At 46.5% G+C, this 14,422-nt stretch overlaps 1 protein-coding gene and 1 pseudogene across 1 annotated transcript; both read left to right on the plus strand.

The window, feature by feature from the left end:
• The first annotated feature begins 498 nt into the window (after positions 1-498).
• LOC136523716 (uncharacterized) lies at positions 499-5,414 on the plus strand (annotated as a pseudogene).
• A 6,637-nt stretch (positions 5,415-12,051) lies between these two features.
• Positions 12,052-13,343, plus strand: LOC136522212 (uncharacterized). Its single transcript, XM_066516005.1, has one exon. It carries the CDS (start codon positions 12,322-12,324, stop codon positions 12,949-12,951), a length of 630 nt encoding a protein of 209 aa, XP_066372102.1. The 5' UTR covers positions 12,052-12,321; the 3' UTR covers positions 12,952-13,343.
• Positions 13,344-14,422: the final 1,079 nt, after the last annotated feature.

The following is a 14,422-nucleotide window of genomic DNA, read 5'->3' on the forward strand; positions in this document are numbered from 1 at the left end:
GAAGGAGCGTCGAGCACTTCTGGGGCAGTGCTGAGCACTCTGGGAGGAGTGCTGAGCACTCCTAGAGGGATGTCGAGCACGCCAGGAGTGGTCCCGGGAGGTTCTGCAGTGGTGGCGACCACTCTAGGACGGGTGCTGAGCACTCCCGTGGTGGAGCCAAGATGTCTTGCACTGGTGCCGACCACTCTAAGACTGAGGCTGAGCACTCCTATAGTGTGGCCTAACACTACAGAAGTAGTGTCGAGCACTGAAACTTGGGTGCCGAGCACTTTAGGTACTATATCGAGCACTCTGGTGGAACAGGGAACTCCATCAACGCTGATCGAGTTCGCCTCACCTCCAAGTGACATCACTGAGTTCGTGGACGCCTACCACAAAGGTGAGGAGGTACAGTTCCATAGGTTGGACAACATCGTCGGCGACACAGGACCCTCAGGACTGGCTGGTCGGTAGCTCAATGACGTAGAGCTGCTGCTCGTCAGTGTAGAGGAACCACCCATGGTCGCGCTAGCCGAGCGGGATGGAAACTGGCGACGGGCGATGCTAGAGGAGATGAAGGCGATCGAGGAAAACAAGGCATGGCAGCTCGTCGACCCACCTCCAGGATGCCATCCGATCAGCCTGAAGTGGGTGTACAAGGTCAAGCGGGACGAGCTCGGTGCCATTGTTAAGCACAAGGCGCGCCTCGTCGCCCGAGGCTTTGTTCAGCGCGAGGGCATAGACTTCGAGGAGGTCTTTGCCCTAGTAGCGTGCATGGAGTCGGTTCATTTGCTACTAGCCTTGGCAGCAACAAAGGACTAGCGCGTCCATTACTTGGATGTTGAATCGACCTTCCTCAACAACGAGCTAGCAAAGACGGTCTTTGTCAGGCAACCTTCAGGTTTCACCATCAAGGGAGAGGAGCACAGGGTGCTACGACTGCACAAGGCACTCTATGGGCTATGGCAGGCCCCACGAGCATGGAACGCCAAGCTTGATGCCACGCTGGGCGAGCTTGGGTTTTAGCTATGCGCAACCGAGCACGTGCTCTACACATAGCGATGGGGGAAGGAGGAGCTCGTCGTCGGCGTGTATGTGGATGACTTAATCGTCACCGGCGCGCGTATGGAGGACATCAACAGCTTCAAGCGTGAGATGGTGGCTCATTTTTGAATGAGCGATCTCGGCGCACTCTCCTATTACCTCGGCATCGAGGTGAGACAGGGGAAGGACAAACTCATGCTCGGTCAGAGCGCATATGCCTCCAAGCTGTTGGAGAGGAGCGACATGGCTGAGTGCAAGCCATGCGTAACTCCGGTGGAGGAGGAGCTGAAGCTGACGAAGGCCAGCACCGCGGCGAAGGTGGATGCAACACTCTACCGGAGCATCGTCGACGGTCTACGCTACCTAGTCCACACAAGGCCGGACAGTGCGTTCGCCGTGGGCTACATCAGTCGCTTCATGGAGGATCCCAGAGAGGATCACTAGGCTGTAGTGAAGCGGCTACTACGCTACGTTAAGGGGACGGTAGATCAGGGGATCATATTCCCAAAGACCAGCAGGAGTAGGCTGCGGCTCACTATGTTCAGCGATGCAGACATGGCGAGGGACATCGATGGACGACGGAGCACCTCTGGCGTGCTTGTCTTCCTCGGGTCGGCCTCAATTTCCTGGCTATCGCTGAAACAGAAGGTGGTGGCGCTATCGATGTGCAAGGCAGAGTACGTAGCAGCAGCCACAACGGCGTGCCAAGTTGTGTGACTACGCCAGCTGCTGGGCGAGCTGACCGGCATGGAAGCTCACCCACCAGCACTGATGGTGGACAACTAGCCCGCCATCGCGCTTGTGAAGAATCCGGTTCTGCACGACTGGAGCAAACACATCGACGTGAAGCTCCACTTCCTCAGGGACTGTGTCGATGGAGGGCAGATCGTCATCGAGTTCGTCGAAACTGGTCGGCAACTCGCGGACATCCTCACCAAGCCGCTCGGACGTCTTCGACTCACGAAGCTGAAGGAGATGATCAGCATGGAGGGGGTACAAGGGATAGCAGTAAGTTTAGGGGAAGAATTGTTAGAATAAACTACTGCTTCCTTGTGTGAACACACAGCAAGGGAAGACGGCGCCGAACTGACCCCTACTGTGATATTGTAGTCGCTGCAGGTGCAGGCACCTCACGGCTCACCTGCAGCACTATAGCCACATGAAGAGGCCGGCACAGAGTCATCCCTGTATGTTATCTAGTTACTGTTATAGCATATGCGTTGTACTAGCACTAGATGAATAGAGTTGTATAAATAGACTATCACGACAACTCAGTAAAGAGAGTTCAGATTTGCCATGTCCCAGACAAGATTTCGGCCAACGCTCAGGGGCGGATGTACAGTATTGCGTCGGGGTCCACCGACCCCGATGACTTTCGTAGAACCTATGATACCCCATGTAATCTCACAGTGGAGGACCCTAGTAAAATCAGACATTGACCCCGGCAACTATGCAGCCTAGTCCAAAGAGCAAAGGGCAGCAGGCCACAAAGCCCACTTCGTGGATGAATATTGAATAAACAAGACAAGCAGGCTAACAGCTAACTAGCTAAGAAGCCCAGAAATCACGTACTGATTGCTTGCCGTCGATCCCTCTTCCTATACACACACCGGCCTGACTCTTGGTATTTCCGATCTAGCAATTCAACTCATCGTCTTCTCCGTTTGCGCTCGCCCCCGCTGCCCGGCTCGCTGCATCCAACATCTTGCCGTTGCTGCCTTGCCGTCGGTGTCCCGGTGACTGGCCGCTGGCCGCCGGCGTGACGTATTGATGTCAGGTGAGGAGATTACTTATATATAATCATATACGCACAGTTGCTTACTTTTAATTGTGTTCACTCACCAATTTGACAGTCAACCAAAGCACAATGGAACGATTCTTGAAAAGAAAAAATCCTCCTACTGATGGTCAGAATCCTGATGGAGGTGCTTCAAGAGGAGATGGCGATGAGAACCCTGATGCAGGCACTTCAAGAAGAGATGGAAGGGTAGTTGCAACAATCACCAATCATACTAGTCTTCGTTCTTCGCGAGTCTCACGAAGGGAGGTAAATTTTGATGAGCTTCCATATGATCCAGCGGATAGAAGGAGAATTTCAGATTACATAGGACAAAGTCTACAAGATGAGATAAGACGCAAGTATTTGATCAGAGGTCCTTTTAGACCACCACCTGGTTTTAGGTATCCAGAAAAGATTATAGCAGGTCATCCACGTCAATTTCACCATGAATGGTTCATAGAATATGACTAGCTAGAGTACAGTGAAAAGGTGGATAAATGTTTTTGTTTATACTGCTACTTATTTAGAGATTCTAATGAGGGCCAAGGTGGGAATGATGCATTTGTGAAAAAATGGTTGGGATGGCTTTAACAAAAAGGACAGGCTTCGAGATCATGTAGGCACTCGACCTAATAGTTTTCATAACACAGCAGTTAAAAGATGCAACAATTTGATGAAGCCTGATCAATCCATTGCTAATGCTATCAACAAGCAGAGAGATGTCACTAAAGAAGAGTATCTTGCTAGATTGAATACTTCTATTGATGCTAGTCGATTCCTGTTGTATCAAGGTTTAGCTTTTCATGGTCATGATGAGTCAGAGAAGTCCAAAAATAAAGGAAATTTTCGAGAATTGGTACAGCTTTTGGCAAAGCAAAATGAGAAAACAAAAAAGAGTATTCTAAGGAATGCTCAAATGGTGTCTCCAGCCATACAGAAGGATATTGCAAACTGTTTTGCTGAGGTAATAATTGTTTTATGGTTTTGAGTTACAATAAAAATACTTATATAGGTGAGTTAACTGTGTGTTTTGTTTATCCAGATAATAGTAAAATCTATTGTTGAAGAAATCGATGGCGACGTATTTTGGTTATTGGTAGATGAGTCAGCTGATGTCTCAGGCAAGGAACAAATGGCAGTGGTTTTGAGATATGTCGACAAGCTTGGGTTAATAAAAGAGAGACTTATTGGTGTTGTTTATGTGAGTGAGACCTCAGCTTCATGTCTTAAATCTAATATTGATAATCTATTCGCTAAGTATGGATTGAGCATGACACAAGTTAGAGGCCAAGGCTACGATGGAGCAAGCAACATGAGAGGTGAGTTTAATGGATTAAGAGCTTTAATCATGAGGGAAAATAGCTCTGCATATTATATCCACTGTTTTGCTCATCAGTTACAGTTAGTCATTGTCGCAGTAGCCAAAAAGAATGATGATATAAGTGTTTTTTTGACATGGTATCTCTACTGATTAATGTTGCTGGAGCCTCTTGCAAAAGAAAGGATATGATTAGAGAAAGTCAACAGGAGAGAGTCAGTAAAGCAATATGCAGTGGACAACTCACAAGTGGAACTGGATTAAATCAAGAACAATCACTTCAAAGAGCCAGTGATACTCGTTGGTCCTCTCATTATAAAACCCTTCTGAGGATAAGTAGTTTATTCCCTGATGTCATTGAAGTGCTCAAATATGTTGAAAAAGAAGGTCCAACTGATGCAAAGAGACGCCAAGCCCGTGGCCTCTTGGACTATATGAAGGATTTTGATTTTGTGTTCAGCTTGAAACTAATGTTGCTTATTCTGGGACATGCAAATTCATTGTCACTATCACTACAGAGGAAAGATAAAGACATCTTAGAGGTCATGACAGAGGTGAAAATAACAAAACAAAAATTTCAACAACTAAGGGATGATGGTTGGGATTCTTTATTAGAGGATGTAATGTCCTTTTTGTGAAGCTCACGACATCCCAAAGTTGGATATGGAACAAGAGTACATTGACCGACACAAACCAAGGCAAAGGACCGGCCGCACAAACTATCAACACTACAAGTATAATTGCTTGAACCCAATTATTGATTTGCAGCTTACAAAATTTAATGATCGTTTCAATGAGGTAAATTCTGAATTGCTTACCAATGTTGCTGCTTTCAATCCCAAGAATTCTTTTGATGCTTTCAAATCTGAGAGTTTGCTGGAGTTGGCAAAGGCATATCCTAGTGATTTTGATTCAAATCAGCTAGACGATCTTAGTCTTGAGCTTAATATTTACATTGATAATGTGCGAGCCGATCCAAGATTTGCCCAACTAGATACTATTTCTGAACTTGGTAGTCTGATGGTCGGTACAAAAAAACATATTGCTTTTCCTTTGGTATATCGACTCCTCAAACTTGTGCTAGTTCTTCCTATTGCCACAGCATCAGTGGAAAGATGTTTTTCTGTGGTGAAAATTGTGAAGACGGATCTACGAAACCGTATTGGGGATGAATTTATGAATGACTGTGTCGTTTGCTTCGTGGAACAAGAATTTCTTGATGCAATTCCAAATGATGATGTCATAGTTCGATTTCAGAATATGGATGATCGTACCCGTAGAGTGAAATTATAAGAGGTAACCATTTATGTAAAAGTTTTTTTATGTTTTATTATAATATTGCTAATTTTGCTCCTCAATATGCCTACGTTTTATATGTATCATAGTGTTAGAGTACTATAAATTTCTATCATGAGTCTTGTGCCGACCCCGACCCTATTTTTTTCTAGATCCACCACTGCTAACGCTGGTGTCTTGTACTGTGTGTGCATGCTCTGTTCTCCCATCTTCTTCAAGCTTACTTGCTCCTTCTATGATCTGTTGGAACATAAAAGGCCTTTTCCATCCTTCATACCTTCGTTTTTTTTTATTCAGTGCGACCAGATTGACTTTCCTCGGACAGTTACATGATTTTTCTGGGAAGAGTTACATTATCCATTGATGAGCCAGCTCCCACATACAAGGTTTATCATGGTATACATGTCAAAGGTGGAATGGTATGACAATCATCAAACGTAAGGCTTCCATTGCATTGGGTTTCTGTGGATTAGTTTCAGTATTGAATGGTGACCTCTTCATTATGTTTATGTTCATAGATCAGTGTCATAAATTATTGAGCTCTGAATTGTTGCTACTGTTTCATAGTCCTAATTTACATCACCTTGGCTACCCAGGGCATAGTAAGAGACACCATCAGTGTCAAACCTATTTAAGCATCTGCTGGTGGTCCCAGTCCCGCAAATCCCTTGGTTTTCCTATTTTGACTCATAAGTCATGTTTCACAGCAAAGCTTAAGTTTGAGTCCTGAAAGTGGCAACCAAAGGGAATTGTTATGTAATGAAAAAATAGCAGAAAGAGGACACTATTCATGGGCAGAGTAACCTCAGGTGAGTGGCATTACAAAAACAGTTTTTAAGTACTATTCCTGGCATAAAGTCATGCACTGCTCATTTGTATATTTTTGGTTGTCTGTTGGAAATGACATCTGTGGTCATACATGCTCATAACGTTTCATAACATATTGCTGAAAACATTTCTTCCAGTTATTTGCATTAAGGGTTGCTCGAAGCTACAGCATAGGTCTTAAAAGCTGTGAAGGGCAATGGTTACAGTAACTGTCTGTTACAGGGATTTCAAGGTATGGTTGCTTCTTCACCGGTCTCTCCTACCGTGTATGTTTCCTGTCTGTGCATACAGCTTCATGTACCTCCCTGACAATGAATTGGTGTTCTTTTCCTTACAAAGATGGACTTCCTCAGGTCGTTCTGATATTAAGTTTCGGAAAGGATCATTGCTTCATGTCCCACAAATTAATTACATGTCAGTCACCATTGTCTATGATAAATAGAATCTCTGTCTATATTTCCACTGCACATGTAAACAACAGTGGTTGTCAGTTAAAAAAAAGCCTCCATATTTCCCCTCAGAGATTAAATCCACTACCAGAATGTTTCCGTGCAGGTTTCAGTAAGGTTCTACATATGTTGTGAATGATTAGCTGCTGTGATTCCCATCCATGCTTAGACTCTACTTATTGTTTTGGTGCTACACATATAAGCTTATATTTCCTTCATGCTTGGATCCCAATTTAATGTTTTTCAAGCTCGCAAAAAACCACGTTGTATTCTATGATGACAAGATTGTGAAATGTGATTACATGTCAGAGCTGCCAAAATCTGCGAATACTGACGTGTCAAACTTATGTGGTACAGCTTCGCAGCCCACGCAGTTCCGCAGGGACTCTTCATCTGCAGCAGCCGTCTCCCTTGCACATGAGATTCTATTGCGTAGCAACTCGCCCCTGCCTACGGCTCTCTTGCATGGCAGGCAGAGCAACACCGTCCCCCTGGAAACTGGGCAGCAGGTATGCTCTCTTTTTTAATCCTGTTGCATCTCAATTGATCGAATAATCATCCCATTTTGTTTTTTTAACGAAAATAAACGTTAGACCCATTTACTTTGAATTTTGGTGTTTGATGACCAACATAATCAAATTGGACTAATGATTTTGCAAGTGATTGTTTTGTAGTTCAATAGGATGCAAGACGTAGCTTGGACGAAGGCGACGTGATGATCCGATGATCAACACCACAAGCAAGACCTTAGGAGCACAAGAGAAGACCCAAGATATCAAGCAAAATTCAAGCACGAAAATAGGAACCAAACCGCACGCAAGATCGCGAAGAAACGAGCTCACAGAAGTGACCGGATGCTGGACCGGACGCTGGAGAAAAGTGACCGGACGCTCCGATCAGTGGCTCGGCAACAGCAGGCGTCAGCAGCAGTGACCGGACGCTGAACAAGTAAAACGACCGGACGCACCGATGTCACTATTCATCAGCTCGGCAACACACTCAGCATTGACCGGACGTTGACGGCAAATCGACCGGACGCAGGACAGCAGCGTCCGATCGAGTACAGAGAGGTTACAGAGCGGCGAAATTGCGACCGGACGCGTCCGGTGGCAAGTGACCGAACGCTGGAAGCGTCCGATCAGTTGTTCGCGGCTCCAACGGTCGGGACGACTGGACGCGTCCGATCAGAATGACTCTAGCGTCCGGTTAGTAGCAGAAAAGAAGGATTTCATCCCCAACGGCTACTTTCTCAGTGGTGCTTATAAATACAACCCCAACCGGCCATTTGGTATGTGTGGAGCTAAGAAAACATACCAAGGGTGTTGATACACCATTTTAGTGATCTCTACTTGCATAGTGCTTAGTGTTTTATTAGGTGATTAGCATATGTACTTTGCGAAGTGTTTAGGTTGATTAGACCACCGCTTATGCGTTTGCTCTAGGTTTAGGTCTAGTGTTTAGTGAGGTTTGCATATCTCTTACCACTCGGTGCTTGCGCGCACCATTGTTGTACATCGGAGGGGCTTGTAGTCTTGCGAGATCACACCAACCGTGTTTGTGGTGTCCGCCACCGTGTACCGGAGGAAACAAGGTCCGCGGCGTTTCGGACGGAAGCTTGATAGTGAAGACGGCGGGGAGTATCCGGCAGAGGCTTGCCAAAAGGCATGTCAAAGACCCACTTGCGCGTAGGGAATACCCGAGGTTATCCACGGAGTTACCCGACCGGGAGCTTGGCCCTTGCGAGGGATTTCTTGCGAGGGGCTCCAACGAGGACTAGGGGGAAGCTTGCGCGCTTCTCGATACCTCGGTAAAAATACTGGAGTCGTCGACGGGAGTTTGCATATCTCTACCTTGCTCTTTAGCTTCCGCATTTACATTGAATGATTTACTCCTTTTGCGGTAGAGATAACAACACACTAGCAAAACTATAGTTGCACATTTAGATAGTTTATCTTTTATATAGGTTTTGCTAAGGTTATAAAAAGTGATCATAGTTTAAAAGTTATAATTTTAAATTGTCTAATTTACCCTCTCTCTTAGGCGTCACGGTCCCCTTCAGTTTTCCTGGCCATGTCTGCGAGCCTGCAACCGTAAAGCCCTTTAGCTTGACCAAATGATTTTCTTTGCCTTATTATTTCACAACTATGTTAGCTGCCAACTAATTAAATAGTTCAATCCTTGCCATTGGTAATGCTATGGATCATGGACGAGAGGGTAGGCTACCCACCTGTTCTATTATTCCTTACTGATGGTCGTGACGGTACCTAAATCGATACATTTTTTTGTTCCTAAGGCTAATATCAGGTGTCTGATCTTGCCTGCACTGAGTACTTGATTACTGATAATCTGATCCACTGCCGTCTGTGTATATTCACCAACGAGTAAAATAGCTTCTACCTTCAGTTGGTACCCTCTGTTTTCAGTACAAAGACAGTGCATTTCCAGAGCACATGAACAATAATCCAATTGCCTCTCAATTGATGAAATAGTTATCCCTTTTGGTTTTCTTGGTGATGTACTGCAAGTCTGCAACCGTAAAAGCCTTTAGTTTAGGAAAATGGTTTACTTTGCCTTCTTAACTCAGTCCAACGTCAACTGCAAACTAATTAGATAGTCCAATCCTTCAGCTTACATATACAACTGCATTATTTGTCAATACTTGATCAGTAGCAATGCATTCAAGTGCTGGCAAACATATAATACTCTCTTGGTGCAGGGTACGTGTGTACGCTGGCAGATATCCTACTCTTCAATGCTTCAGTCGGCACAAAATGAGTCTCCATATACAACTGAAATAGCACTGTACTATGCCAACAGTATCCGACCGAATGAGAGTCCATCTATAACTAATTTTACTAATATTTTTTCCCATGTATAATTGTATGATGTGCTATAATTCCGGCTTAGTGGCCCGTGCCGCACGGGGATACCTGCTAGTTATAACTATACAAGGGCATGTACGATCCAGAGACAACTTGCCGTCCGTACAATGATGTCACACCACATAGAGACGATTAAACAGACAACTTGTACAGTATGGTTGTCTGTTTAGCTATCTATTAACTAATGTTTGTACGTAGCCATGATCAAATGTAAATATGATTCATGTATATCATTGTGTTGCTTGTATTATTGTTAAAAAGATCAAACATAAATAAGATGATCATGGTTACAATATATAAAAATACTATGTTGAAAATAGATCAAGCATAAATATATTAAAAATAGATGAAAAGTAAAAAGAACAAGGATATACAAATACTATGTTGTCCCTTATCTCTTGTATGATGTACTTCTGTTCACTCGCGACTTAGAGATTCTTAGAGCATCTCCAGCGGTCTCTCTTTCCTAACCCCAATAAAAAACTGTTATTTTGAAGATCTTATAGCTCCAGCAGTTCTCTAAACCTAACCCTAATGAGATTTTTTTCTCAGTCCCTCAAATCATAGCCTCCCACCCATCAAATAAATGGGAGACCTCTCCTCCTCCAATCCACTATTTTTCTCATTGGAGATTGGATTTTCTCGTTCTGCTGGAGAGAATACCTTCAAAATCCTAAAACACGTTTTGTATCTCTCCCAATAACTAGTTTTTTGGAGTTAGAGTTTTCTTCTACAGCTGGAGATGCTCTTACCTCCTTTGCTTTTTCTCTCCTTATATCTCTTTTGTATTCTCTCTCTCGCATCTTATCTCTCCCAGGATAGGCAAAAATCCATGGCTGGGCCTGGCCGCGAGTTCCTCAAGGCGGCAAAGGTGGCCAAGGGTGTTTCATCCATGTTTTATTTCGTTCTATATTACATGACAATTTTGCAAACAACGTCATGAAACTACTCATTGAGACTGGCCTAGGGCCAGTTTTAATTGGGGGTCATGAGAATTTTATGAGCTTTAAATAAGCTGATGTGACATAATATTGGTGAAGAGAGATATGATAAAAATTTCATAGGATAAAATGGGCTTCATGGGATGAAACTTGTCTACACTATTTTCAACATGGGAGTCGAGACTAGCCTTATTGCACATCTCCTAAAACTCTATATATATATCTCCTATTATTAGTAATATAGCATTTTCTTCTCTCCCAACAGATTACCAATTATATTTAAAGTGGATAGGGAAGAAGAGTGGATTTTTAAGTAACTACTTAAAACTTTTAGGTATTGAGGATAGGATGAATAATTTGTTGGAGCAACCACAATATCTTATATTGGATATTTGTAGTACTGGGGATGGAGTAATCCGTTGGAGATGCTCTAACACAATGTCACCACCCCGTCGATACAACTCGTGGTGCCCACTTGGTCCCAACAGCTAGAAGTGGAAACGGTTGCCCATGTGGGGCTTGATCTCCCCCATCATATTGTCGCAAGGAGCCAAAGACCCAGAGCTGCCATAGCCCTCCTCCCCCAAAATATTTCCTCCATGGATACACTTAAAGGATAGCCTAATTCCCTCTAGAGGTAAAAGATGATTACAATTTACAAATTTGTGATATGCAAGTTTCACATCACCCCTACTACCACTCAACCTACATGTGCCTTGCCCCTGCAAGCTCCGCCCTAGCATCTATCACCGCTTAGCCCGCGTCAACTATGTCATCCTTAGAAACTCTGCCCTACTGCCTAGCTCGTGCCGCCTTGCCCCTACAAGCTCCATCCCACCCCTACCGCCACCCATCTCGCGTCGCCCACCCTCGCCCTTTGCCAACCCGCACCGCATAGGCCCGTAGATGTGCTACCTGCAACCAGCAAACGCACGCGACATATTGCATCTAGAGTATATTTCTCTCAAAGTACGACTCTACCATAGATGCTGTTAAACCAAACATCAAAACCAAGTGAGATACTTCACTCCATACTTTCTCCTACCCTAGAACAAATGCATCCTAAACTTGTATCTTGAATCCACCCTGCCAACAACAAGTTCGAGTCACCGTCGCCGGTGTTGACTAGCCACGGCCACGGGCAAACAGGACCCACGTAATAGACGCAAGAACTAGAGGAAAACGCCACCACACCCCCGCTTATCGCTGGAGAGCGTACCGCAAGGCAACAAGCCGGCAGTTAAGAGCTTTCCCAACGCTCCAGGTTGGCTAGTAGCCCCAGCCTCCAGCTGTGCACCTGATGTCCAACTTGGCTTGGGTATATGCTTCGCAGGGCAGAATAGGAGCTTGCAGAGGCAATATACGCTTACTCTGACAAAAGATTGAAGCTGCTGTCCAAGAACGCGTTGTGGCAAAAAAAAAAAAAAAACAGATAGTGCTTGGAAAAAGAAACGTGCTAAAGCTGCAACCAAACCTGTAAACCTGCAAAACTTGTGAAGAACTTGTCACGTGAGTATGATATAACAAGAGCAGCAGGCGACGTAAGATAGGTGGTTCCAGAACTCCTTTACCGATGTGGCCTGTCACTTTAGGGTGAGGCTAACAGTAAGGCTAACGTTACTGTTAGCCTGTGATGTGGTTGCCCTAATGAATCGCGCCCGCCTCCGTCACAGCCAATGAGCCAAGTGGGCCGCGCGCCCCCCCCGCCGGAAACCGCCTCCACAATAAAAGCGCTCGTGCGCCGCGACGCGCCCCGCCTCTCCACCACACCCCACCCCGGACACCGCCGCACCTGATCGCCACCATGGACGCTGCCGGCGGAGGCGCCGCCGTGGTAGTGGGTGGCCTCGACGACGCGGACGCCGCCTTCTTCTCCCGGCGCGGGCACCGCTGCTGCGGCTGCTTCTGGGCGCCGGCGCCGTGGGCCTCGTCTTCGTCCCAGCACGTGCGGCGGCGCCCGAGCGGTGGCGCCGACGAGGAGTGGTGGCACGGCGTCGGGGATGGGGGAAGCGGAGCAGCGTCAGGGAGGCGTCGGTGGTGGCGGCGCGGGGTGGACGCGCTGATGAAGGTGCGGGAGTGGTCGGAGCAGGTGGCCGGCCCGCGGTGGAAGACCTTCATCCGCCGGTTCCGGTTCCGCCGCAGCAGCGCGCCGCGCCACGGTGGGGCCAACAACGGCGGCGGAGGGGGCAAACTCAACTACGACCCGCTCAGCTACGCGCTCAACTTCGACGAGGGGCACGGAGGCGGCTGCGGCAGCCCCGGCGAGGGCGGCGACTACCGCGACTTCGCCGCGCGCTTCGTCGCGCTCGCGCCGCCGCCTGCGTCGGCCAGGTCGTCCATGGACCTCGGCGGCCGCAACGCGCCGCCGCCGCTGTTCCTCCACCACCACCCGCACTCCCCACGCGCGCCTGCTACGGCCGCCGCGAGGGGCTGATCGACCTCCCGCTGACGTCGACGCGGCGCCGGCGTAGCCGTCGTCGGCTGGGTGTTTTGTAATTAATGGTGGCGGCGGTGGAGGCGATAAGGCATGGGAGGACTGAAAAGGCCGTCGCTTTCGTCTCCTTGGCCGCCGCTCGGTTGTTCTTGCTTTTTGCTTGTGGTTGGAGACGATAGGGAGGTCCTTGTTTATTTTCAATGTTTTTTTGTCTTTTTGCATGTAATTTTTGTAAAATAGAATGTTACTATATTCCTATATCGTCTAAAGTTGTCATTATAGATAGCCATAGAAATTGCTCATTCTTGGAGGAACAGAGGAGACAAGCACAGCCATTGTTTGTGATCGTCTATTCTTGAGAACTTGATCGATATGACGATATCGATATGTCAGCACACCGCAGTGGTGCGTTAGTTCTGCTGTCGTGGTATGCTTTTGTAATGCCAGTTTCTATGCCCCATCTGCATCTGAAAGTCCCTTTTAACCTTTGCTGAACAGTCCCAGAATTGACCCGTTTCATGCAAAGCAAAATTCCCCTGCATTTCGCCATTTCCTATGTTCTAAGCACAAAACAGTGAGGCTGCAGCTGGGGTGGAGTTGGTGAGTAGCGGCTCCCTGCCTCTGATAACCGTACCAGTCGTGAATCTGGGCATCGATCGGCGCTGCCGACACGATTCGTGCAATCACATCTCGGATGCCAGGAGCCGCCCATGATCTCACACGATGGTGTGAATCTCTGGATCCGATCGCCGATCAGTAGTCATGACCGACCCGCCCGTTAGGCAACTGGATCGTGAGTTTTGTTTGGTATAAAACAAACTCGGCAACAGTTTACATCCATGTGCGACCCCCTATTCGGTCTTCGTCTTCGTCTGGGACACCCAGCGGCGAATCTACGATTTTGTCCAAGGTAAGTCCGCCCAAAAATTTTCTATATAATTCGATAAATCTATTTTAGCAATTCGATAATAATTATAAAATTGACAACATGATTTGGGATATATAAACTAAATAACATAATAAGGCTTCAATTCATGGATTAAGTTCAAACCATCCCCTAAGTATGGTATAAATAGTTCAAAAGCCATATCGATAATTAAAATAAAGCATAGAAGAGAACTGAAGACTTACAATGCTATTCTTGTGACTATTTTATTCGACGCTTTCGAAGGAACATAAATGTCTATATCATCTTTATCAACTTCAAATAAAATACTCCGCTCAATCAGTGGCGGATCTGCCACCCGGGCGGGAGGGGGAGGGGGGGGGGTGTCAAGCCCCCTACCGTGGCCGCGCCTGTGGAGGCCCCCTCAGCCCTGGCAATGGAGGAAGGAAAGAAAAGGCTGGAGACCTGAAACACCCGAGAGGTCGACGCAGGTTGAAGACGACGCATCAGAAGTTTTTTATCTCTTTGTTTCCCCCCACCCAAATAGGCCCAGTAAGGCAGTAACGTCAATAGGCCAAGTGGGCC

The sequence above is a fragment of the Miscanthus floridulus genome, chromosome 18, assembly GCF_019320115.1.
Source record: "Miscanthus floridulus cultivar M001 chromosome 18, ASM1932011v1, whole genome shotgun sequence".
In the NCBI taxonomy this organism is placed as follows: Eukaryota; Viridiplantae; Streptophyta; class Magnoliopsida; order Poales; family Poaceae; genus Miscanthus; species Miscanthus floridulus.

What these genes read in the sequence shown, in the direction of transcription:
- LOC136522212 (XM_066516005.1), top strand. Translation starts at nt 12,322, where the DNA reads ATGGACGCTGCCGGCGGAGGCGCCGCCGTGGTAGTGGGTGGCCTCGAC.